Consider the following 25438-nt stretch of genomic DNA (forward strand, 5'->3'; position numbering starts at 1 on the left):
GACAGAGCAGAGGATCCTGTAAGTGTCTAGCATGCAACTGGACTTTAAGGTCGACTATAAAGCGAAACGTGTCATGTAACCAGAATAATATGCGGGTTTTTTTTTTTGTCTTTTGATGCTAAACCGCGGTTATTTTTTTTTTATTTCTTTTATTTTCTTTTGTTGGCGGGTTTGTTTGTTTGTTTGTTTTAAACCGCTCGTGCTATTTGGTGTACTGTATCTTTAAACTGTGGCGGGCCGCCCCTGCTTTCTCGGCCAGGGAAACCCTGTAGAGGCTTTCTGAGGGGACCCAAGATGGCCGAATACTTACAGTGGGGCTAATCATTGCGCTCCTTACAGACATTGTAATTTGATGGTGTTCAGCGCTCAGGTTACACGTTTATAGTACCGGAAAGTTGGACAAGCTTGCCCATTCGACCAGTTACGTTTTGAAATGTCCGTATCTATGTGAGGAGAGAAGCTGGTCCTTCTACGGCCCGCAGCCAGAACATGGCGGAACACTTGGACAAAATATAGCTTTGCTGCTAGGCTGCAGACTTGCTTATAATGAAAACACTGTTCCGTATGTGGCTCTTTCATCAATTCATAAACACAGCGTGTTTGTAATGGGCCATTAAGGTATCGGTACCGCTTTTGCTTTTCCCCCCACACTCGGTTAGTCATAAATTAAATTAAAGTCAGAATGTTGAACGCAATCAGCTAGCCTGCTAGCTGACTCGCTAGGACAGCTAGCTTAGCTAACTAGTGTTTGGCTCCGTTTGGTCGTAGCAGTTATCAGATGTGAGAGGGCGTCCAAAACTATATATATTATATTATATATTTCCCTCTGCTGAGTTTGTCTGATAGGAATTTTCACGTTGCTTACATACCACCAGTCAGACAGACTGTAAAGTATAAAGTTATCCACGTTTGGGTGATGATTGAAGGACTATGTTGTGGTTAAGTGTCAGTGTACATACAGCTAGCCAGCGTTAGCGGCGTACGTCATTAGCGTGACAACAGGTAGCGTGTAAATGTCCAGATTAGACAGAGCCGTGCAGTGGAGAGTCTAACCAAGGGACGAATCCGATTCTGGGATTAATATTTGTGTATCAAAAGCAAACAAAACTCCGAACCTAAAGAGTTGACTCGCAAGAATGACTGACACTCGGCGACGAGTGAAGGTCTACACTTTGAATGAAGACCGGCAGTGGGATGACCGGGGCACGGGACACGTTTCCTCCGGTTATGTTGAAAGACTCAAAGGCATGTCTCTGCTGGTGCGGGCGGAGAGCGACGGTAAGTTCAAAACTCTCCCTGGATTACTATTATAAATACATTCATCTCTTACTGTCACAAACAAAACCTCTATTTCTCACAGGGTCTCTGTTGCTGGAGTCAAAAATCAACCCCAATACAGCATATCAGAAACAGCAGGTGAGTTTATTTGGTTGTTTTTCGGAATCTTTTTCCCAGTCATTGTCCATCTTGTTGTTGTTGTTTTTTTTTTTTGGCGCGCAGCAAAAGTGCTTTCACACCTAGTAGCCTGAATCTGGGAGAAACTGATATTTTGTTTGGTTCCACACTGTAAATAATTAAACTAATAAAAAAAGATGGAGGTGCATGTAGGGCTGAAAACGTATTTGTTAAAACTCATTTTTTCATCAGTCAGGAATATTACATGTAGAAATCCAAACATTCACCCAAGCACGGAGAACATGGGGCAGACGCTAAATAGATAGCGTAGATAATTACATAAATATCTAGGTTAAAATGTGTTGTGTATCAGATTCAGCGTCTATCGGTCCCTCCGGGATTTTGTGATCGCAGACGTTAACTCGAAATCAAGCAAACGCTGCAATATTTGGAGGAGACTGCAATCTTCCTAAATTGCCGCAGGTTTTCCGCAGATTCGGGCCAAGACGAGTCATGTGACGTCATCACAACGAGCATTCGGCCAAAGCTCTCGTCATGCGTTTACGTGCGTCGAACATGAGTACAGCTGAAATGTCTCGTTCACCAGCAATCATCACTGCGAAAGACCATGAAGAACTATTTTGTGCAAATTAAAAATGCAGTTTCCTCAAAAATCTGCAAGTTTTTTTTAATCTTTTTTTTTTTGGTCCAAATATCCAGAACATAACGTTTCTTTAGTGCTACGTCTCGGCTCTTTGGCTCATTTACATGTACAAAAAAACCAACGAACGAAATCTCTGGTATGTTTTGTTCACTTCCTGCAGTCTGGCCAGTTCAGGGTCAAATCACTTTCTTACTGGAATTGAACCGCTTAACTGTAAATTGTTTGGAAACTGACCGAGACCACCTCGCTCAGACTGTCCTTGCTGTCTTAGCCACGGAGAGAGAAAAAAAAACATCAGTGTTGGATTCAGACAGACTAAACCCTGAATAGATGAAAGCACTCTTAAAGCTACAACTAGGAACACCCGGTCCAGGTCATAATGAGGTACAGCATCCTGTCTGATGTGCGAGCTCAGCAGTTCGGGCCACAAATGGAGACTTTTAATTTTGTTTGCATTCTGTGTGACTTTTGCTTTTTTGCTTATTTTTTTAGGACACATTGATCGTATGGTCTGAAGCTGAAAACTATGACCTAGCCCTCAGTTTTCAGGAGAAGGCTGGTTGTGATGAGATCTGGGAGAAGATATGTCAGGTGATCTGAGCACCCACAACCCACTCCTTAGCGCGGTCATATAAACTCATTACTAGTATATTTATGTCACAATTGTTTTATATCTATTTTGAATATGCCATCTTAATATAGTGTAGCTGTAATATATATGCAGTAGAATGTACCTCTGTGACGTTCCAGTCCAGTGACGTTATACTGATTATTAGTATCATGGCTGATTTGGCCTGATTGCTGGATTACTACTAGGTTGGAGTTGAGATTTTTCCTGTCTTATTCTGTGAACGTGTTATAAACTGATATAAACATATGACGCAACTTTGAAAGCATGTTAACATCCACACTCAAGATGGTTTGCCTAACCAAAGCTTGCAAAAAAGTGGGCTTTGTTATGTAGAGGACATAAGTATCGGATCACTGTCTGATATCGAAAGAAATCCAGAGCCCTTATGTCGTTAACGTATTAAAAATATAGAAGAACGTTGGATTGGTGCATCCATAGTTACGTTGCTTGTTTGTGTTGATATTTCTGCAGGTTCAGGGTAAGGACCCATCGGTGGACATCACCCAGGAGCTGATAGATGAATCAGAGGAGGAGCGTTTTGAGGACATGTCCTCTCCTGGTCTGGAACTGCCGCCATGCGAGCTTTCCCGTTTGGAGGAGGTGGCTGAGCTGGTGGCGTCTTCACTGCCGTCTCCGCTGCGGCGTGAGAAGCTGGCGCTGGCGCTGGAGAATGAGGGCTACATCCGTAAGCTGCTGGAGCTGTTTCGCGTGTGCGAGGACTTGGAGAACCGCGAAGGCCTGCATCACTTGTACGACATTGTCAAGGGTATCTTCTTGCTAAACCGCACGGCTCTCTTTGAGGTTATGTTCTCCGATGAGTGTATCATGGACGTGATCGGATGCCTGGAGTTCGATCCGGCGTTGCCACAGCCACGCCGCCACCGCGAGTTCCTCACCACCACAGCTCGCTTCAAAGAGGTTATTCCCATCACAGACCCTGAGCTGCGCCAGAAGATCCACCAGACATACCGTGTGCAGTACATCCAGGACATGGTGCTGCCTACACCGTCAGTGTTTGAAGAGAACATGCTATCCACCCTGCACTCATTCATCTTCTTCAACAAGGTGGAGATTGTCGGTATGCTCCAGGTGGGTCTCGCCAACACGTTTGCTCAAAAACACACACATTCACACTCATGTCCCAGTGGTTTAAAGACGGTCTAGCGGCATGCAGGCATTAGGGGTGTAACAATATAGCCTTGTAGGCACACATTTAGAGCAGCTTTGTTGTTTTAATCTGATCATTCTAAACTTTAATTGAAAATCAACAATCTCCAATGATATTTATCGCTGATTCTTTTACAATACCAGACCTGCCAACCATTTTGCATAGGAGTGCCACAAACCAGCATAGTGCACTAGTATGAGTTACCACTCAAAAATGCACCAAAAGAGCAGTTTTTTTTTCTCCCCAGTAAAAGAAAAGATGTGGAGTCTGGGATGATCTGCGCAAGAGTTCTGTGATGATAACACACTTCCTAGAAGCTCTCTATTTCTGTAAATGGAGAATATTTTTGAGTTCATTAACGTGAAGTACAATGTATCAGAGTATGTTCAACTTAGCTAACTTTAGCCATGTATACATTTAACATCAGTTCACTATATATAATAGCCATATATTTAAAAGTCAAAAGTTGAGTCGAGTCGGGTTTTGGCTGAAAGAGAAAAAAATGAAGAGAAAAAGGCTTTGACCCAAAAAATAGAAAATAGTGTAAAATCTAACATTTTACGATTAATTACGATGATCATTAGAAAATGATTAAATGCTGTAAATGAATGGAAATGTTCATTTTCTTGTTCCGATAATTTTTGTCACGATAATTTAATGTGGTAAATCACGATCAGGGTAAAATCAATATCACACAAGCCTATTATGAAATAAATCCTCAGCAACATAGTGACACCAGCAAGCTTTTTAGTTTTGGCTTACATTTTATTTCTTTTGGTTTTTATCAGGACCTACAGTAGTAATTTTGGAGGGAGGACTAGGAGCCCCCTCATCCTATACGCTTAACACTTCCCACCAGATAGCACTGTACATCAGTTCTGTCATCACTCTAGATTAAATTCTTAGGCTGAATCCAAATTCACCTACTTATACTATGCACTAAAAGTATGTACTATTTTGTGAAGAAAAAGTACATACTTTGGAGTGTGTAGCAAAAGAGTATGCAAGTACTGGGACATACTAACACGTCATGCAAAGGAAGAGAACGTTGTTGCCTAGTTACGCACACTGTCGCCGTAAACAAACTCCTCGTTGCATTTCAGGTTTTCTTCATTCGTTATTCCTTATATAATTTATATTCTTTAATTTATCAGTCCCTTGATTTATTTTTCCACATTTCATTTACACCTCTTTAAAATGCATCCTTGAAAACTTAAAAACAAAAAAAAAAACATACTGGGAATAGTAGACCATCCGAGCATCTTTAGGATACTTATTTCAGCATACTACGATTTGGGACACACTAATTCTCATCTCGGATGCTATTTTGGACAGATGTTAGGCGAATTGGGACGTAGCATTAATGTTATGACTTTAATGGTAATTTTGAAGGATGTCTTTATGATGTCACCATTACTGATCCTAAATATTTGCATTTATATGGAGTAGTTAGCTTCTTCATGTGAACGTAGTGATTACACAAAGCAAAAGAACCGGAGTCTGTGTTCAGGTGAACTACAGAAATACAGTGTGTTCTGGATATCAGGACCAAAGACAAACAATAATGCATTATAATTATGCCTTTTGTGTAGAACCATTTTTGGTTTTTGGCTGGAAAAAAAAAAAAGATTAAGAGGTGGCAGTGCCACCTTTTGTCCAAACCCTGTTCATGGTGATGATCATTTGTTTTTTCTTGCATCTGTCTGCATGTACACACTTTGGGCATAAACAGAGAAACGGGAAAATGGCGGCTGTGTGGACATTAAACGGCGATTTGTAATATTACACCCTCCTCTACTCTCCTCCTGTCTTATTTAGGCTATTGTTCCTGGACGATTTTTAGAAATGGTAAATCGCAATAAGGGAGAAATAACTGTTTTTGTTTTTTTTTAAATAACTGATCTGTTTGTATTCGGTTGGTTACCATATTTCCTGTTTGCATTCGATAGAGGTTTCTTTAGGTGTTCTGTTCCTTAATTATGGCTTAAATAATGAACAGCACACAAACCAAAGGTATACAATCAACATTTTCAGACTGTAAAGAAACTAATATGCGTATATTTATTATAGCACGTGCAGTCTGTGGACTTGTCCTTATGGCCCACCTGTCCAAAACACTTTGGATTTTTCAAAAAGAAATAAGTGTGATCTTGAATCTGTGGTGTAATTAGGTCAGCATGCTGAGTTTTAAAAAACGGTTAATGGAAAGTCCGGTGTTTTTTTTTTTTTGGGAAAGCAGGTTCCCGTAGAGGACTTGTATCGTGTAATGTTTCAGACAGGTAGAGTTTGGTTCCCATGGAAACCAAGGGAGCTTTCCATCAAGCTGTTTTATTTGCTTTAAAGAGTGAACCTCAATTAGAGAGAGCAATTCTGTCTCAGTTTATTTGTGCGCAGGATATTTTGAAAAAGAAGCATATTTTGGACCTCTTTCTGAGGACAGGATGTTCGAACTCCTGTATTTCAGACAGTAATAAAGTGCTTCCCAGTGATTTTAACCTGTGAGAAATGACCAATCCTTTTTGTGGTTTTCATGGGGTAGTGTAAATGGAAAGAAATGTAAAGCATGTTCTGGACTTTTCGACTGCCAGCATTTGTGTAATCGTTAGCTTTTTGATTTACTGTTCCTAAAAATGAATGAATACTTGAGCAGTGGTCAATTACTTGATATTAAAAATAGACAGACACTTGTGTGAAATTACAGAAATGCCTTATGCATCAGTACTAATTTAATAACAAAAAAGCTAAACATTTTTGGCAAAAATAATGCAGCTGATTGAATAAGTGTAGTACTTTGATTTGAATAATTTGAATAAATTTATAATAAATTTATAATAATGAACATTATACATTTACATTTCTGTACTTTTTTAAACATTTTTTTATGTGTTTTAAAAATGTAATTATCCGTATCCCTGATGTCTAGGAACATTTTTCATTTGTTTGGGTTTATACTTGAAACGTGTGTCATGAGGGGTTTATTGTAGGCATGGTGTTCAGAGGGGTACAGAATGACTCGTGTGTATGTGTATATATATGTATGTATGTATGTGTGTGTGTGTGTGTGTGTGTGTGTGTGTGTGTGTATGTGTGTGGTCCAAAACCTTAACAGCTTGTTGTGCGTATCTGCGATGCTGTGCGTCAACCAGTAAGCATGCATTACCTGTAAATGTTATAACGAGACACTTGATACGTAATGACAATGTTTACATAATCCATTCAGACTTCCAGCAGCATATAATGAATGCAGAATTAGCTGAAACATTTTCTAGCGCTGTTCCTGACGACAAGAAGAGCCCCAGGGGTTCGAAAATTATTGATGCGGTGGCATTTCATATCGCGAAAGACGTGGTTGAGAAAAGAAGGGTTCAGTAAGTTGTGCAAAAATAGTAACAGCACCATCTGTAGTGAACAGTGCAAACGACGTGTCTTTAGAAATATCTTTTATTTAAATATTTTTTATTTAAACAAAAAATTTCCTTGCACCGTTCCCTATAGAAGTCCATTCTAATAAAATTCACTTTAATTAAAATAAATTGTGGCTTTGTTTTCTATTTCACTCTTAAAGAACTAAAAAGAGAGAATGGAGAATCATTTTATAAGATACTACTTTATACGTTATTAATTTATATATATATATTTATAAATGATTAAAAAAAAATTGGTTATTTTTGTGCAATATCGTCGAGCCCTACTTCAGTTTACAATTCACTGCGCAGTTAACCATGAAGTCGAAGAGCTCCCGAACACAAGACGTTAATGACTTGCTTGCTATGATATGATAGAATATGTTGTATCGTTATGGCTAGGGCTGCACGATTATGGCCAAAATGATGATCATGATTGATTATCACGATTATTCATTGATTTTAGGGACAACATATTTTTATTGCACTTTCACATTTAAATCAACAGACCGCTGCTTTCACCTCCATGTTGTGCTACATTCCTGCTAATGTACAAATCTTTGCATCAAATTAAACTGGTCTTTAAAGTGCATCATCTCATAGAAGCAAAATATAAATAAAATTGTACCCAAAATATAGGATAAATAAAAATTCCATCTACCAAATGAAAATATGCATCAAATATAACAATATGCGACCAAATGAAAACAATTCAGGCGTCTGCAGAAAAGGCAATAACAGTGTTTACAGGAGGAGAGACGCAGCCAAATCACCCAATAGAGAGGTGCAGGGATGACGTCATTTTGTACTGGAACCAGAAAGTTAGCATCACACCGGTTCCCTCGACAAAAACCCAATTGGATTTTCCTCTTAGGATTAACCTAATTAGGCTTTTGGATTATTGCAAAAAATAATCTCTTTGATCAACAAAAGTTTACAATACTAACACGTTTTGTCCATCAAGATCATTTTCACAAATGAACACAACCTTTATGAAGTTTTGAAGCCTAAATACAATTGCCAGAAATAAAAAAGCTAACTACATGCTATAAACGAACTACGGGGGGGGGGAATTGTGCACAGCATACCTGAACCAGTTTATCTGCAAAGACTTTTCTTGTTTGGTGTGATGACGTTTAATGTCCCCACCGTCTGTTGTCATGATTTCCCCTTGCATAAGTGCTGGAGCTCAAAGCGAATCTGGCAGCTCGAGTGCTGAAACGCTAATTCGTTTCCGGGTTTTGGCGTTACAAAATGACATCATCCCTGCGCCTCTCTATGGTGACCGGCTGTAAGGTTTAGGAAGCGTATGATTTGATCTGCAGCAGAGTTTCTATGAGCAGACGATGAACTTTAAACATGAGTATCGATCATGTTTATGTAGTCGTGGGCAGTCAAAATCGTAATCGTGATCGATATTTGATTAATTGTGCAGCCCTAGTTATGGCCTTGGGTCTCAGATGGCTATGTGACACGATACCCCAATTGAGCACGGGAACAATCCTCTAGCCTGATTACTTTCTGCTGCTTTCACTGATCTGTCTTTTTGTTTTTTTTTTTTTTCTTTTTCAGGACGATGAGAAGTTTTTAACTGAGCTCTTTGCACAACTAACAGACGAAGCCACAGACGACGACAAACGGCAAGAACTGGTAACAACGTGATCTTCACTGATATACAGTGTAAGTTTTGCTTGCTGTACGTGCCCTTGTTGTTGACCTGCTGCTTCTTCTTCTTCTTCTTTTTTTTGGCTCATAGGTCAATTTTCTGAAGGAGTTTTGCGCCTTCTCGCAGACTCTACAGCCACAGAACAGAGATGCGTTCTTCAAGACGCTGTCCAACATGGGAATTCTGCCAGCGTTGGAAGTTATACTGGTGAGTCTGAATCTCTCTTCACTTCTTTTTAAGTAGCTCAATGTTTCCTGTGCTTATGTGTCTGTGTGTAATTGTGTAAAATGTCAAAATACTGTACAGTAATTTTGTGATGGTGTAGGGGTTGAATTATAAATCTCCTATTTATTTTTTTTTAGCATAACTCTGAATATTTTAGGGAAATATGTCTGTAATAGGTGGATGCTGTGTTTCAGATCAAATAAGTAAGAAAACAATGGCACAGTGATGAACCCTGTTTTGAGTTTGTACTTATTTTCTATTGATCATCAGGGGATGGATGATGTACAAGTGCGGGGTGCGGCCACAGATATCTTCTCTTACCTGGTGGAGTATAACCCCTCTATGGTGCGCGAGTTTGTCATGCAGGAGTCCCAGCAGAATGATGATGTGAGTGGCACACCCACACCACTGATTTAACTCAATTACCCATTGTCCTGGGCATATGAAACATGTTTGTGGGAGCAGACACTAAAAACCCTTTCCAGTACTTTAACATTCTCTTAATGGCAGTAAATAAGACGTGGAGGGAATGTGACAAGCATTAAAACACACATTAATTAGTTTCCATATCTTGGAGGTTCATGATTCTTTTTAAATTATAAGTTGTGAGAATCACAACTCATCATTTTTATTATATCTGATATTTATCATTAGGTTTTTATAGTTATTAGTCTGTTTGACTCACTCGAATTGATTCCAAGCTGAAATACATGTAGACCTTCAGCTTAGATCTAATATGTTCTGTTGTTGGAAGGCTTAGTATTACTGTACACATTTAAATAATGAGCACGGGGGGGGGGGGGGGGTCTGTGGAATTTATCATACAATTAAAATGTCCCTGGCTGCAGAAAGTTTGAGGACCACTCCTCTGTGTAATATAAATTGGGGTTGAGGATTTTGGACAGCTCGAGTGCTTGGTGGAGAAATGGGCTGGGATGATCTCTGCAAATCCTATTAGCAGGACTTTTTGGCTTTGGCTGTTCTGTCAAATATGCTAATTTGGATTTACAGCCAAACATGATTTTATTCAATATTTTCTGTTTAAATTAGCAGTAATATATAACAGGGTGACATGCCATTTTTTACGCTGCATAACCTGCTCATTATTTAATTTATTTTTTTGTCTTGAAAATGATTATCAGTATTCCTGGAGGTCAGTGCATTCTCACAGTGCTAGCTGTATAGTCTTTGACTTTCATTTGTCCAGTCTCTAGCCCAGGGGTTTCCAAACATTTTGGGCAAATGTATACTGACATAATAAAATGTTCAAATGTTCCAGTAGTCCTAAACTATATAGTTTAGGACTACTGTAACATTTGAACATTTTATTATGTCAGTAACGTTTGCGTAACATAAGCCTTTCATGTCTTGACACAACTTTCCAAAAAGTCAGGAGGTGTGATTGAAAGGGCGCATCTCTTTCCACTGTCACATCCAGCTTCGAACAAAACACAGTGGGCTCCTGAGTGACTCAACAGAAAAGCGTTCGCCAAGTCATCCGGTGATCACAATTTCAAATCCTGATGATGCCACAGCCATCCGTGTGAAGGATAGAGGGATAGCGCTTTCCTCCTAGTGTGTAATAACCCCCCCCCCCCGGGAATTACATGAGCGGCATTGTTCACACACTCGTCTCCCTGTCCATCTTTCTGTTAGACACACTGTTTCTCTGTAATACTTTCTGCAGTCGGCTCGATTGTGCTGTCCGCCATGTAATGAGCTGCATCTTACTTACAAAAGTATTCACTAATCTAGAAAATCCAGAAATCTCTTTAGGTTTGATGGTGACATTAGGTCTTTTGATAGTCAAACACTTACTGTAATGGAAAAAGTGGTTAGTGTTAGTAGTCATTAATGGTCTAGAATAGTACAACAGTATGCAATTTGAAACACAACAATAGTTTGTTTAGTGGAGATGGATGGATGGGGAAAGTTGTCCATTAAATGCAAGCTAGGGTCATAATCCCTGGCACACTGACAGCAATTGTCTGTGCAGCCTGGTTAGAAAGCTGCAAGATTGAAGGGAAAAAAAAAGAAGTGGCAGTGGTGTGTTAAGAAATGTCCTGGGTTTATAGTAGGTAAGTCCGTAGGATCGTGCCATTAAAACCACTCAAATATTTTAAATGGTTTTCTTTCTGAAATTATTTAGAAATGTAAGTTAAGGCAAGCTCAATAACTGCTGGTTCTTGTATTTGTGCTCATCTCTAATATAATTGTTACATGCAGTAGAGAAGCACACAAAGTTTCAGGCATTGTAAATAATTTTTTAGTAGGAATGAGTTAATGGTTAATATGAAATCATCTATTTCTTACTCTCCTGTGTCTTTTTTCTGCAGGATATCTTGCTGATTAATCTGATCATTGAGCACATGATCTGTGATACGGACCCTGAACTGGGGGGAGCTGTGCAGCTAATGGGGCTACTGAGAACTCTGGTGGACCCTGAAAACATGCTGGCAACTGCTAATGTGAGCCTTTTTTTTGCCCAATGTTAAAGACCAACTAATAAATCAAATTCTTCTGTACTTTATATAGGATTATATACACTGATCAGCCATACCATTGAAACCACTGACAAGTGACGTGAATAACATTGATCCTCTCATTACCTTGGCACCTGTTAAGGGGTGGGATTATATTAGATAGCAAGTGAACAGTCAGTTCTCAGAGTTGATGTGTTGGAAGCAGGAAAAATGGCGTAAAGATCTGAGCGACTTTGATAAGGGCCATATTGTGATGGCTAGACGACCTGTGGGGGTGTTCCCAGAATGCAGTGGTTAGTACCTGGGCCAAGGTACTAACCTGGGCCAAAAATCTGCCAAGGAAGGACAACCGGTGAATTAGCGACAGGGTCATGGGCTCCCAAGGCTTATTGATTCGCATGGGGAGCGAAGGCTAGCCTGTCTGGTCCAATCCCACAGAAGAGCTACTGGAGCCCAAACTGCTGAAAAAGCTCATGCTGGTAATGATAGAAAGGTGTCAGAACACTGTGCATCACATCTTGCTGTGTATGGGGCTGCATAGTTGCAGACCGGTCAGAGTGCCCATCCTGACCCCTGTCCACTTCCAAAAACGCCTACAATGGGCACATATGCATCAGAACTGGACCATGGAGCAATGGAAGAAGCTGGCCTGGTCTGATAATCATGTTTTCTTTTACATCCTGTGGACAGCTAGCTGCATGTGCGTCGCTGGGGAAGAGATGGCACAAGGATGCACTATGAGAAGAAGGCAAGCCGGCAAGCTCTGGGCAATGTTCTTCAACATTGGGAAACAGTCATGAAAACTGGTCTTGCCAGGCTACCTTGAAAGAATGAACTCAGAAGGACAGGAGGACATAGAATGCATCTTTGTAATGTGCTGTGATCTTCCTGTTGTGTAATGGACCGTCCAAGCAGATTTCTTGTAGTGGGACAAGGTCCTCATCTGTTCAGTTCTCTTCAGCTCTCACTAAGTAATATGTTACAGATGGTTAATAGATTTACTACTGTTAACTGGCTGATTAACTAAAAGTTAATTGAGCATGTTTTAATGTAGTAAGCTCACTGTTTGCAACTGCGACCTCGCGTTAACGAAAAACTAAGCTAACGAGTTTACCGTTACCTGAGGATGTAAGTTAGCATAGTTTAATTAAAATACTTCTGATGGATAAATTTGGCTTTTCACCAACCTCATATATATCTCAATCTAAATCATATATCAAAATCATTCTTTTTAGATGCATATTTAGATTATTGTAATAAAAAGATGTTAAAACTGCAGGTATGGACAGGCTTTCGTCATCTGCTGCTGTTTTGCCTCAATGACTTCTTGTTCAAGTGGTTGTGAGCTCAGGTCTGCATCTGATGCATCCTCGATATGAAGAACACATCCAGGTAATTTCAAGCGTCCCTGGTACTTGCGTATTGGAATCGAATTGCGTATTACTTGAGTATTGGAATCGAACTTCGGCTGTGGATGATGACATAGGACGATTGAGAAACGGCCTATATGAGACAGGTGGTTTTAATGTTATGGCTGATTGGTGTAAGTACTTTATGTTATGCCTTTCTGTTGACCTGAAGCAGAGCTGCTGTGCAGCTATGCATTAGCAGGGAATTAATAGATTTTAATGTGCTTGTATGATCGGTGCACATTCCTTTAGCTGTCATTTTGGATATTATCAGTTGTGTTTATCAATTAAAAAATTTTTTTGTTGTTTTTTTTTTTTACTCTTTTACAGAAAACAGAAAAGACTGAGTTCTTAAGTTTCTTCTATAAGCATTGCATGCATGTGCTCTCTGCTCCACTGCTGGCCAATACCACTGAGGAGAAACCCAGCAAAGGTGAGAAAATGTGTGTGTGTGTGTGTGTGTGTGTGTGTGTATGTGTGTGTTTGAGAAAATGACAAATATAGTTTGTGCGTGTTTAACAAACTGAGCTGGGGAAGCGAGCTGGAATGTGTGATGAATGTGTCGGTTGTCTTTCAGATTGAAATATTTTGTGTCAGTGGCGTTGAAATATTTCTAAGCTAACCATTAGAGACAAAAACATTTACCCGTCTCAGCCTCTCGGTTCCTTTCCGCAGATGATTTCCAGACATGCCAGTTGTTGGCGCTGATTGTGGAGCTCCTCACCTTCTGTGTGGAACATCACACATATCACATAAAGAACTACATTATCAACAAAGACATCTTGCGCAGAGTATTGGTGCTCACCGCATCCCAGCATGCCTTTCTAGCTCTCTGTGAGTAGTCCTACAATCACTCACTCTCTCTTTCTCTCTCTCTCTCTCTCTCTCTCACACACACACACACACACACACACAAACACACACACTCTGGTAGATGGGTGTGCTAACAAATGTCTCAAAATATCTCTTCAGCTAATACATATTTTTCTAAGATGACTGGTACTCAGACAGCGCTTTGGTTTAGTTTGAAGGCTGCATGAGAGGCTTTTAGAATTTAAACGTTAACTGTAATAAGAAAATTGGTAAGTGTTAGTACTCTTAACGTTCTAGAATCGCAGTACGCAAGTATGCGATTTGAAACAATGCTAGTTTGTATTGTGGAGGTAGATGGATGCAGCAGTTTGTTAGGATAGTGAAAAGACTAAAATGGAACATACACTCTGCATTTAAATGTGGTGCCTAAATGCAACTCCCAGTGACATTTCAAAACAGAAAAATCTGTAAACCAAGCTAGTGTAGAAAACCCTGGATTAGTAAAACAAGGCTAAACCAGTATGTTGCTTAATTAACTCTTTTTACCAGTAGCCAAAAAATATGCATGTTTTGTTAAGTCGTTTTCCATTCCGCCGGCGGAATGTACTGGTTAAAGGAGTCATAACATGATTTTTAATGTTTTCCTTCTGTTTGGGAGTATATTGTATCTGCTTGTGCATGTATAAGCTCTGCAAAGTCACAAAACTCATAGTCTCCCCCAAAAAGGATTTATTCTATCTAACAGAGAGCACTGCTCCAGACCTGCCCAAAACACGTCGTTCGAAGTCCAGATTTACTTCAGTAATTTCTCTACATCACAGCGTGCACTATCAGCATAATCCCGCCCAAAGGCAGTCACGGATAAAGAAAGCGAGGCTTCAGTGAATTCAGGCGCCATGCCGCGGAGACGCTGTGTGTTTCGGTGCGAAAGCAAAACCTCTTTGTTTAGCCTTCCCGAAAACAGATGAAATTAGGAATCAGTGGTTACTGTTTATTTATAACGCTGTTCCTGAGCAGTACAACCCAAACGTTTGCTTGTGCACAGCGCATTTTTACGGAGGACAGCTTCCTGAACCCGGGCGAGTACAAGGCAGGCTATACACAAAGGCTACTCCTGAAAATGGGGCGATTCCCACTTTGCTTGGACAATCATACACTTCTGAATCAGAACTTGTAAGTGTGTTTGATTATTTTATGAAGTATCTGCTATTGACTGTTCAAATGCAGAGTTTTGTGTTGTGGCTCAGTTGTAGACCTCTGCTAACATGATAGCTAAAGTATGCTAAGTTGCTGCCGTTTTTTTTTTTGTTGTTGTTTGTTTTTTTAAAAGTGCTTGTATGTTTGTGGTCTGAAAGAGTCGTTGATTCTAGCTGCTGTTGCAATTTGTATCTTGAAACTGTTTATATCAATCGAATCAGAAGAATGCTAGCTTTCCAAAGCTATATCGCATAGCACCTGTGTACATCACAGTTTGTTTCCGGCGGGGTCGGAATTTACATCGTATCTCAATGGTAAGAGAGTTACAAAATGAAAACTTACCACTGTGAAACGTTCTGCTCAAATCGTGTTTGCAGACTTGCTTCCGCTCGATCATCCGTGTTTTCTGAATCAGACTCGGGCTCGAACTGATACGGTAAAACTGACGACATGTTGCTTAGGAGCTTAGAATTGCTGTAGAAGCTTTGGAGGCTAATGCTAACCCGAGGGGTGTTACATTTCCGACACACTCGTGAGGTTTTTGGCCAATCACAACGCAACGGGTCAGATGGCCAATCGGAGAACTCTGGGCTTTTTGGAAGGAGGGGCTTTGAAGAAATCGGGCAGCCTGGGAATAGAAGCACTGCAATAATGTACATTATTTGACGAATAATGCGTGTTTTTGAACATTAAAGCATGTTAACCTATTTTATTACACCCAATAAACAAAATAATTAACCTTTAAAAAGATTAAAAATCATGCAATGACTCCTTTGAATAAATATTGTAATTTATTATTCTGGTGAGTTCAGTCTGAATTTGGATCAGTATGTTGATGTATTTAATTTGGGTCAGGTGTACTGGGATTCATTAGCACATTTTTCCTGTGCATTATTAATCCTTGTATCTTCTCTGCTGTACAGGTTCTTTGCGTTTTATGAGGAAAATTGTCGGCCTTAAGGATGAATTCTACAACCGCTATATCATGAGGAACTTCTTGTTTGAGCCAGTGGTCAAAGCGTTCCTCAACAACGGTTCCCGATACAACCTCATCAACTCCGCCATCATAGAGATGTTTGAATATGTGCGCGTGGTGAGTACACTCCGCGCGGCAGTCAGGATTTTCCCCATGTCATTTCCTGGAGACCTGTTATGCCATTTTTGCAGATTTCAAATAAATATCGAATGCTGCCATATGACCTATATGTTTATTTTTTTTCTAGTGATATCTTGCAAGAACATCAAATTATATTGTAGTTTGATTGTTCATTGTGCCTTTTTTTGTTTGTTTGTTTATATGAAAGAGCCCCATGGTGAGAGTCACTTGTTGAGGCGTTTTAATCTAATTTTTACTTTTGTCTCTTGTCTGTTATTATTTGGTTTTATTCTGTTTTCTGTTTTACTTTCCTTCCTCTGTTCAGCACTTTGGTCAGCTTTGCTGTGTGAAACGTGCTATATAAATAAAATTTACTTACTTACTTAGACTTATTGTAGTCTGTTCTAAGAGGGAAAAAATATGTCATCGATTTAATAAATTCCTATTAATGTGATCTTCACAGTTGATATCTACATCCTATTGATGTAAATTGGTTAATTTTATTTTCCTATGTAGAGACCAGGTTTCATTATGCCTTTCACCTAAATTTACGGTTTGTAGGAGGATGTGAAGTCCCTGACAGCTCATATCATAGAGAACTACTGGAAGGCTCTGGAGGATGTGGACTATGTCCAGACGTTCAAGGGCCTCAAGCTTCGTTATGAGCAGCAGAGGGAAAGACAGGACAACCCAAAACTTGACAGGTCAGTCTGAGCTCATTTTTATTTGATCTATGTATAAATATAATGTAATATAGTGGCGAGTGTGTGGAGAGCTTATTCATTGTGATTGTATTAAATTATTTTATGTAAACGTGCAGTATGACTATGAATGTGATGTTTCGTTGATTGTATTAACTTGTGAACTACGCAGAACAAGGGTTCCATATTATGAACGACTTTCCAAACCTCAGTGTGAAATGAGGACGTTTTTGCGTAGCAACCAGGCATTATTTTCTTGCGTATGTTTTAGCAGCATGAGATCGATTCTACGGAATCACCGTTTTCGGCGGGATGCGCGGACGTTGGAGGACGAGGAGGAAATGTGGTTTAATGATGAAGAAGACTTGGAGGACGGAGAGGCAGTGGTGCCACCCTCGGACAAAATGAAGAATGATGAGGACCTGATGGACCCTATCAGCAAGTTCATGGAAAGAAAGAAATGTAAGAGTCCATCACCTTGTCACTAGTGGCTAGTCTAACTTGAACACATATACTGGTTGTCATTTGTCTTAAGGTATATCTGTAGCCTGTACCTGTCTTTAGTATGGCAAGGGAGAAAAATTATCAAGCCTATTACACATAATCCACATTGCATTGCAACTGATTGGAAGACTGAATGATGTGAAAAACACAGAACGTGATTTTTTTTTTTTATTGCATTGTTCACACTGGTTGCACACAATAATGACTACACAGCACCTGCAAATCGCTCAATCCACTTCTACTTTTACTCGTCTGTTCTTCAGAGTGCTGTGATTAAGTAATCAAACTCATCATGAACTGCAAGCATCCTGCAAGCTTTATATCTGGTGAAAAAATAAATGGATTTTAAACAGTCCCTAAGTGTTGTTCTTAACTCCTTTTAAGTATTCGTCATTTGTAAGGGTCACATGAGCCAGAAGCCCCACATCTACTGTTTTTGTTGTCTTTCTCTTTCAGTGAAAGAGGCGGAAGAAAAAGAGGTTTTGTCGGGGAAATCTAGCTTGTCCGGGAGACAGAGCCCCAGTTTTAAGCTGTCGTTCTCTAGCTCGACCAAGCCCAGTCTGTCTTCACCTCCCACTGCCTCATTGCATCCTGGCTCCCCCGGATCACCGGGATCCCCTGGCACGGGGACCAGGAACTCTCCGCCTACGGCAGCTGTTACCACAAAGGTAAATTACTGACTTGTGTCACTTAGTCATATACCCACGTGACATTTTTGTTATTTTTCTGTTAATATGGCCCACACTGGAAGCTATAATTCATAACTTCAAATCACTTCATAACTGCTGCTCTGTAGAAGGTCTCCCAGGAAATAAAGAAAGAGTTTTGAGAATAAAGACTTTATTGTACAAATCTATGTGATTGTCAAGTTGAAAGAGTAAAACTGCCGACCTGATCACCTGGTGACACAATCAGCGTTTGTTCTGTAGGTTCAGAACACAGAGCAAACTTGATGGCAGCAAGATAGGTCTTGTTAAATGAGAAGTACAGATTAAAGGATCTGCAGAGGAAACTGTTCACAGGGCTCCATGTGATTATAGTAAGCAAACAGTATTAAAGGGTGTTGTTTTTATACCAGAATAATACTTCAGCCAAATGCTTAGGGTGGGAGGATTTTCACAGCAGAGTAATTTTATTTGCAGAATGTTCTTCAGATGGTGAAATATTGGAGTGTAGTTCGAGTTCTGTTTCAGACTTGTCGCACAACTTGTCTCCCTTGCTCTCTAACTAAATGTGTGAAAGCCTTCCCAATATATAACAAGTTTTTATATAATCATTATACCTGGTCTCCTCCAATGGGGGGGGGGCATGCCACATGATAGGGGAGGCTTGGGGGGCTTTAGTTACAAAAGGTTGAGAACCTCTGATTTATGCAATAACATATTCAGAGGCTTAGCTCATTGTATGATAAAATGGTCTTTATTTGACAACGTGTACCATTTGTATATCTCCTTACATACATTCTATCCACTTATGGTGTGACCTGTCAGGTCAGAACACCCTGATACAGAATACATTTACATTTATTCATTTAGCAGATGCTTTTATCCAAAGTGAGTTACAAATTGGGAATATACGAGCAAAGTGATATATGAAGCAGAGAACAGTACAAATGGTGCTACCATAGAAGATTAAAAATGGAGTGCTAGAGGAGCAGTGTGTGCAGAGTTGACATGTAAGAGCCAGTGTAAGTGTTTTTGTTTTTTGGAGTGAAGTCTTTAGCTGTTTTTTGAAGATAATGACTGATTCTGCTGTCCGGATTGAGGTTGGAATTCATTGCACCACTGAGGAACAGTCAGTTTGAAGGTTCTAGAAAGTGAGTAGGCACTACCAGGCATCGGTTGTTAACCTATCGCAGGTTGCGGGAGGGAGCATACACCTCAAGGAGTGTGTTGAGGTAGGGGGTGCTGTTCCTGACAAGGTCTTGTACTTGAGCATCAAGGCTTTGAATTTGATGTGGTCAGCTACAAGAACCCAGTGGAGTGAGATGAAGAGGGGGGTTCTTTTGGGCTGGTTGAAAACAAGGCGTGCCTCTGCGTTCTGAATCATCTGAAGGGGTTTGACGGAGCTGGCTGGGAGGCGCAGGAGTAGTGCGTTGCAGTAGTACAGTTTCGAGAGCACAAAAGCCTGGACTAGTAGCTGTGTAGCATGATCAGTGAGATTTTATTTTTATTTTCTTGATGTTATATAGAATGAACCTACAGGACTGTGCAGTTGAAATGTGGTCTGTAAAGTTCAAATACACTTACAAATAACAAGAATCCGCATAAAGATATTTTAATCATAAGAGAAAGTAAAGGAAAAGCAGATAATTCCACAAGGGGAAAGATTTTCTGTTATAAAGCCTGATGTGCTGTGTGATTAGAAGTTTTTGGGCGAGATTTTGACCATAGTCCTTTCAGGCAATATGCTAGGATTTATCTGTATATGTATTTGATGGAGACTACAAAGCACTTCTGTAAATCACTCCGGTTAAGGATGTCTGATAAATGCTTTAATTGTAAATGTAGATGTATCTTAGTTGGCATGACGATGCATGTTTTAAAAGTCTGACAGTGAGAACCCCGACTTCTCTGACTGTGAATTATTATTACATTATCATCTCAGGGCAACTGATGGCAGCTCAGGAGCATCATGTTTTATAGTATATTTTTCTCCCCTGACTCAGTAATGCTTTAGTTTTAACTTTTCACCAAAACACCCCTCCACACTGTAGCTTTGAACAGATTTTTCCTGTACTTTTCGATTGTTACTGATGAATTGCTGACAATGTGACATTGCATATTGAGACTCAGAGATTGAAATGTCACTAGTGTCGACATAACAAGTGAAAGCTAGTTCATGGTAGTGTTTACAAATGTACTGTGTATGCAGATTTATAAATCCTGGCATTTGTAATGAGGGCAAAGGTATAAAGATGCTCATGTGCCATTATATTAGTTTCTTTTGCATAGAAAAAATGATTGTACATAGTTTCATCAAATGGATTCATAAATAAATCCACACAATGAAAATTATTTGTCCCAATAAATGGTCTGTCTACTATGTATTTCTTCTTCTATAGAGCTCAAGTTGGTTAGTGCTAACGCTGCTTAATTATTTTTGTTGTATTTTTGGTGACTTTATTCTAGGGCGGTTTGGTGGGACTTGTGGACTATCCTGATGACGATGAGGACGACGAGGATGAAGAAGATTCGGACAATAAAGAGGAGAGCCCACCGCTTTCCAAGAAATCAAAGCTGAGCTCCTAAAACACTCCCCTGGCCAATTGGCACGGTAAAGCTCAGAGGGAGCCTTATCTACAAACTCATTTCAGCGCTCAGCCTAGAACTCAGAATCCAACCAATATGAACGATTAAACAAATGAATGGATAGAAGAATGAATGATGCCCCCATAACCCCCATCAGGAGTCCAAGCAGGGGTTTGCCATGTGGAAACAGAGAAAGGGAGAGCAAGAAAGACGGAAGAAGAATCGGTCTCGGAGTTCAAGTGCCAATTGGAGACAGAGCGAGAGAGAGACTCGGAGCAGAAAGAGAGCGAGATAAAACTGTGGGTTTGGACAAATGATTGAAAGGATTTAATAAAAATAATTTCAACAAAAGCTAAAAGTACTGGGGGTTAAAAAAAAAACACACGCACACACCCTCTCTCACGGAGACTGGTGCCCTATAAAGCGTCCCAGGCTCGGACTAGGACACACTGCCCCCCCCCTCTCAGGGAAGGACGTCACATGACCCATATGGTCCAGCCAATCCTGAACCACCGCTCACCTTTGCTGATTCCATTCTCCATTTCTTTCTCTCCTTCCTCTATCCCTTTTTTTCTGCCCCCTTTGATCTTTTTTTAATTAAATCTTTTGGTTTTTGTTTCTGGAGCCTGACCGAATACCGGGGGCAGAGCAGTCTGGGTTGTCATTGTTGATGTCATCGTTGTCCTTGTGGCTCAGCGGAAGTTCTTCCTCTTTCAAAGCCAGCGGTTTCCTCGTTTTTTTCTTGTTCTGTTCTTCTCTTCCTCTCCCTTTTTTTAAAATGAAAAAGAGACCTGCCTTTAAATGTTCAGGACGTTTTCAGTCGCACTTGAACAGGTTTTTAAAACCTCATTAGGGGGAAGAGTTAGTTTTACCCTTTTTTTGCCCTTTGAAACTGCAGATTTTTTGGAAAATTTGTAAGCCCGTCTTGATTAAAGATTGAGTGGAACTCTAGATGTGATTGATTTTTTCCCCCCCCTTTTTGTCATATCTTCATTTTTCTTTTACATGAGTGTACTCTTAGTTGGTGGGTATGTTTGGGACCATTAAAAAGATCTTTGCTGTAATATATCTCATGGCTGGTTCCCTGAATGGTGTTCATTTTGCCGGTCTTTTGTACATGCAGCATAAACTTCATTACCAAATTTGATCCTTACTATTCAACAGTGTCCTGAATTCAACATTTAACTTTCTAATAATTAGTGTTTTACATTATAATGTAAGTGGAGGCGTTAAATGGGTTTTGGTGAAGCTATTCTTTTCATAAAACCATTAAAAGCCATGAGTCAGATCTTTACACAGGACAGCACTACCGAGCTCCACCACATGATGCCACCAGCGCTCCATATCCCTCAGCTTTAAGCGTAATATGGCAGTGGTCACCAACCCTCTTCCTTGAGATCTACCTTCCTGAAGGTTTTATCTCAAACCAAAATCTAACAAACCTGTTTAAATCGATCAGGAACTTCTTAAGGCAATGGTCAGGTGGGTATGATTATGGTCTTCAGGAAGGTAGATCTCCAGGAACATGGTTGGTGACCTGAGCTAAGGCCTAAAGCAGCTGTTTCTGGAACTCTGTGTTTGAGACCCTACTCAACAATGATCTAACAAGAATGTGATTACTAGGTGCATAGGTTAGTGTGTGTCCAGCACTGGGATTAAAGGAGACGATATTTACATCAAGTGGCCAGGTACATTGAACATGTTTGGACGTTGGTGTACCAACAAATAATATGTAAGATTGAATGAATTTGTGCATTTGTGTGAGGAAACTGCAGTGGAAGTAACCCCAGGCATGATATGTTTTTAGTAAAATTATTACAATTAAAAACCTAAAGTTTGAATTATGGCATTTACAGTTGCATAGTTATGTACAGTAAGTAAGTTATTTCACTTTTCAGTGGGGGTGGGGGAGGGGGCGGCTAACTGGTGATTCACAGTTGTGAGAAATAGTTACTATTCAAGTTGTATAATGCTTTTAACAATATACATTGTTTATGATTACAGCTGCAGTATTTAAGTCAATTTATATATATATATATATATATATATATATATATATATATATATATATATATATATATATATATAATTAAAGTGGTCATGACTTTTATTTTTTATTTTATTTTATCTTCCCTGAGGTGTTATGATCATATTAGTAAAGTTTTTTTGCACAAAAAAACATACAGCATTAATTTTATTAAAAATGATTTATGGCCTTTTTTTACCCTGACCCTCTGACTGAAATGGTTGGTTTTTATGTCCTTTACCTTGAAGACTTCAATGTAACCACCCACTGCTATCATTGGCTAACATCTTTTCCTATTAATTAATTATCAACGTCCCCTGCCATAACACGTGTAGAACTGTTTTCAGTGACTGAAAGCCAGTGGGCGGGGCCAGCAGTGTGGTGATGTAAAGGTAGGTGTTGATGTCTTGCTGTAAGGGGCAGTCATATGCAGATGTCTTTGCCTGTGTGATGTCACAAATCCCACCACATCCAAACAAGCTGTTTTTGGAGCTTGGTTAAATAAATGCTCTTTTTGTCCAGAGGAGGAAGTATTAAACTATGAATCTTGCAGGACGTTTTAATAGTACAATGATTTCTTATATGTCAAAAGATCAAGGAACATTTGATTTCTCATGTCATGACCCCTTACAACCATAGAACATTGGCTTTTATTGGAGTTGTTTTTTTGTTTTTTTTTAACTAAAACATTCAACTAAGCTACATTTTATTTTCGATCACCATTACAAAGCAAAAGAAATCTATTTAACCCCAGAAGAGTGTAAGCCAATTAGTGTGTGCACATTTTAAATAATTTGATTTAAAAACCCATTCAAAATATAACTTGGTGAAAGTCTGTACTTGTATTGCACCTTTTAACCTTAGCAGTTCTACAACGCGCTTTACACTGTTTCTCATTTACCCATACCCACACACACACACACCCCATGCAAGGTGCTAACCTGCCATTGGGAGCAACTTGGGGCTCAGTGACTTGCTTGAACACTTCAGCATGTGGACGGGCTGGGGATCATACCTCCATCCTTGGGATTAGTGGATAACCCTCGCTACCTTCGCTGAGACACAGATGCCCCAAGCACTTTGTTCCGCAACGGCAATGTCTGAGACAACGGCGACAGATGAGCATCCCTGGCTCAGTTTATCAGGTATCTTTAGTTTAAATGTTTCAAAGGAAACAGCTTGGTAATGATCTGAAAATTATGTGAGCTAAAACCTGTGAGATATTGGCATTTCACAACGCAACATCCTGAGTTGGGACTAGCCAGCCAGATGTTTTGATGTTTCACAGTATGAATGCTCTGGATTAAATTTAGACTGTCACTTCAGTGTTCAGTAATGACTGCCTGATGTGTTAAATATATCTAAGTGCTACTAGATAAATCTCAGGATAATGTGTATGGGGCATCTTTACTAGATTGCTGGAAATACAGTATGCATGACTTAGCACGAGATAACTAGTATAATATTCACCTAACACTAGCTAACAAACAGAGCAAGCTGCGGAAACTCAGCATAGCTTACTTGGTTAGATAACAATTTTTAATTCTTTACAAACAGCTTCCTCAGGTATGTAGATGTACTTTAAATCATGTAATTGTGAAGTGTAACTTTTACTAGGTAGCCAAACCCAGTCACATAACTAGGGCAAATTTGTCCTTTCTCTGATTGTTAGATAGGTGATTAAAGTAATCCCAAAGGTTGTCTGTAGTATGCTTGTGGCAGTGTGGAAATACTGGTGTAATAACCACGACAAAGCCTACTGAATAAATTAATTAGCTGACCCAGTTTTTTTGTCATGGTTATTATATAGAACTATAGAACAGAATAGAAAATAGAACAAAGTGGGATTAGTTGTGTCAATTGTATACATGTTTTTTTTATTTTTTTTTTATTTGTAAAGTAATTTGTAAAGTAATCATTCAAGTAATCTTTTCACCAGATAACTCTCTCTCTCACTTTCCATGAGCACTTTATCCTGGTCAGGGTTGCAGTGGGTCCGGAGCACATCCCGGGGGACACTGGGTGTGGGGCAGTACACCAGTACACCAAAAGCAGGTACTCATTCACACCTAGGAGCAAGTTATCATAGTGGCATGTTTCTGGGAGGTGTAAGGAAACCTACAGAGACATGGCGAGAACATGCCTCCATGACACCAGGATCGAACCTAGGACCCTGGATCTGTGAGCCAGAAACATTCCTGGGATAGACTCCGGATCCACTGTGAACTTGAGCAGGATAAAACTCTTACTGAGAGTGAGTGAGAGAGTGAATTCAGCCATTAAGACAAAACACTTTATTAGATTGCATACTGGATGTAGTAGCCTAAATACTGCATGGTTCCTGAACTCGTCATAAGTCTATGCATTATGCTTTGCCCTCTACTAAACCTTTTGCGGATGAATGCCTTTGTGTGCTCTGGATGCAATATGGCGCGCTTTTGGACAGCTTTAGGAACCAGCAAGCGTTCAGTCGCTCCAATGGTTTAATCCGGTTTCATTTCGCTGTGACCAGTTGTGGTCCTGGAACACTGCGTGATAGATTCATCACCCTGAGATGCCATTCAAACCCTATGGCCTGCATGGTGAGAGTGAATGAAGCGGCGCGCCGTGGCTGGCTGATCCTCAAAGCGAAGGCACTTGGCCAGTGGGGTCTCTGGCTCTTCGTGTGTGGTTGGGATGTGTGGGAAGTGGCAGGTTGCTCATTTTGATTACTGACCTGAAGGACTTTTCTCAAGTTCTGGCAGCTACAGTTTGGCTACAAGTTCCACATATTGAAAAGCTTACCACTTTCTATACACAGAGTTA

The 25438-nt window shown here is 39.9% G+C and overlaps 1 protein-coding gene across 2 annotated transcripts; it reads left to right on the forward strand.

The window, feature by feature from the left end:
- Positions 1 to 68: 68 nt before the first annotated feature.
- On the forward strand, positions 69 to 21558 carry smek1 (SMEK homolog 1, suppressor of mek1 (Dictyostelium)). Of its 2 annotated transcripts, none has more exons than XM_053647110.1 (15): positions 69 to 1278; positions 1361 to 1416; positions 2552 to 2650; positions 3162 to 3779; positions 8835 to 8912; positions 9019 to 9135; positions 9424 to 9540; positions 11490 to 11621; positions 13376 to 13478; positions 13721 to 13879; positions 15979 to 16148; positions 16713 to 16855; positions 17124 to 17314; positions 17813 to 18024; positions 20488 to 21558. In XM_053647110.1, the coding sequence occupies exons 1-15, from the start codon at positions 1137 to 1139 to the stop codon at positions 20605 to 20607; spliced, it is 2457 nt and encodes an 818-aa protein (XP_053503085.1). In that variant the 5' UTR covers positions 69 to 1136; the 3' UTR covers positions 20608 to 21558. The 2 variants fall into 2 exon arrangements, with proteins under 2 accessions (XP_053503085.1, XP_053503093.1); XM_053647118.1 differs by having other exon boundaries at positions 17127 to 17314.
- The last annotated feature ends 3880 nt before the right edge of the window (positions 21559 to 25438 follow it).

Source organism: Ictalurus furcatus, chromosome 2 (genome assembly GCF_023375685.1).
Source record: "Ictalurus furcatus strain D&B chromosome 2, Billie_1.0, whole genome shotgun sequence".
NCBI lineage: Eukaryota > Metazoa > Chordata > Actinopteri > Siluriformes > Ictaluridae > Ictalurus > Ictalurus furcatus.

What these genes read in the sequence shown, in the direction of transcription:
- smek1 (XM_053647110.1), top strand. Translation starts at nt 1,137, where the DNA reads ATGACTGACACTCGGCGACGAGTGAAGGTCTACACTTTGAATGAAGAC. An exon ending in ACATGCTGGCAACTGCTAAT is followed by an intron (nt 11,622 to 13,375) that starts GTGAGCCTTTTT and finishes ACTCTTTTACAG; the next exon opens with AAAACAGAAAAGACTGAGTT. An exon ending in CGGCAGCTGTTACCACAAAG is followed by an intron (nt 18,025 to 20,487) that starts GTAAATTACTGA and finishes ACTTTATTCTAG; the next exon opens with GGCGGTTTGGTGGGACTTGT.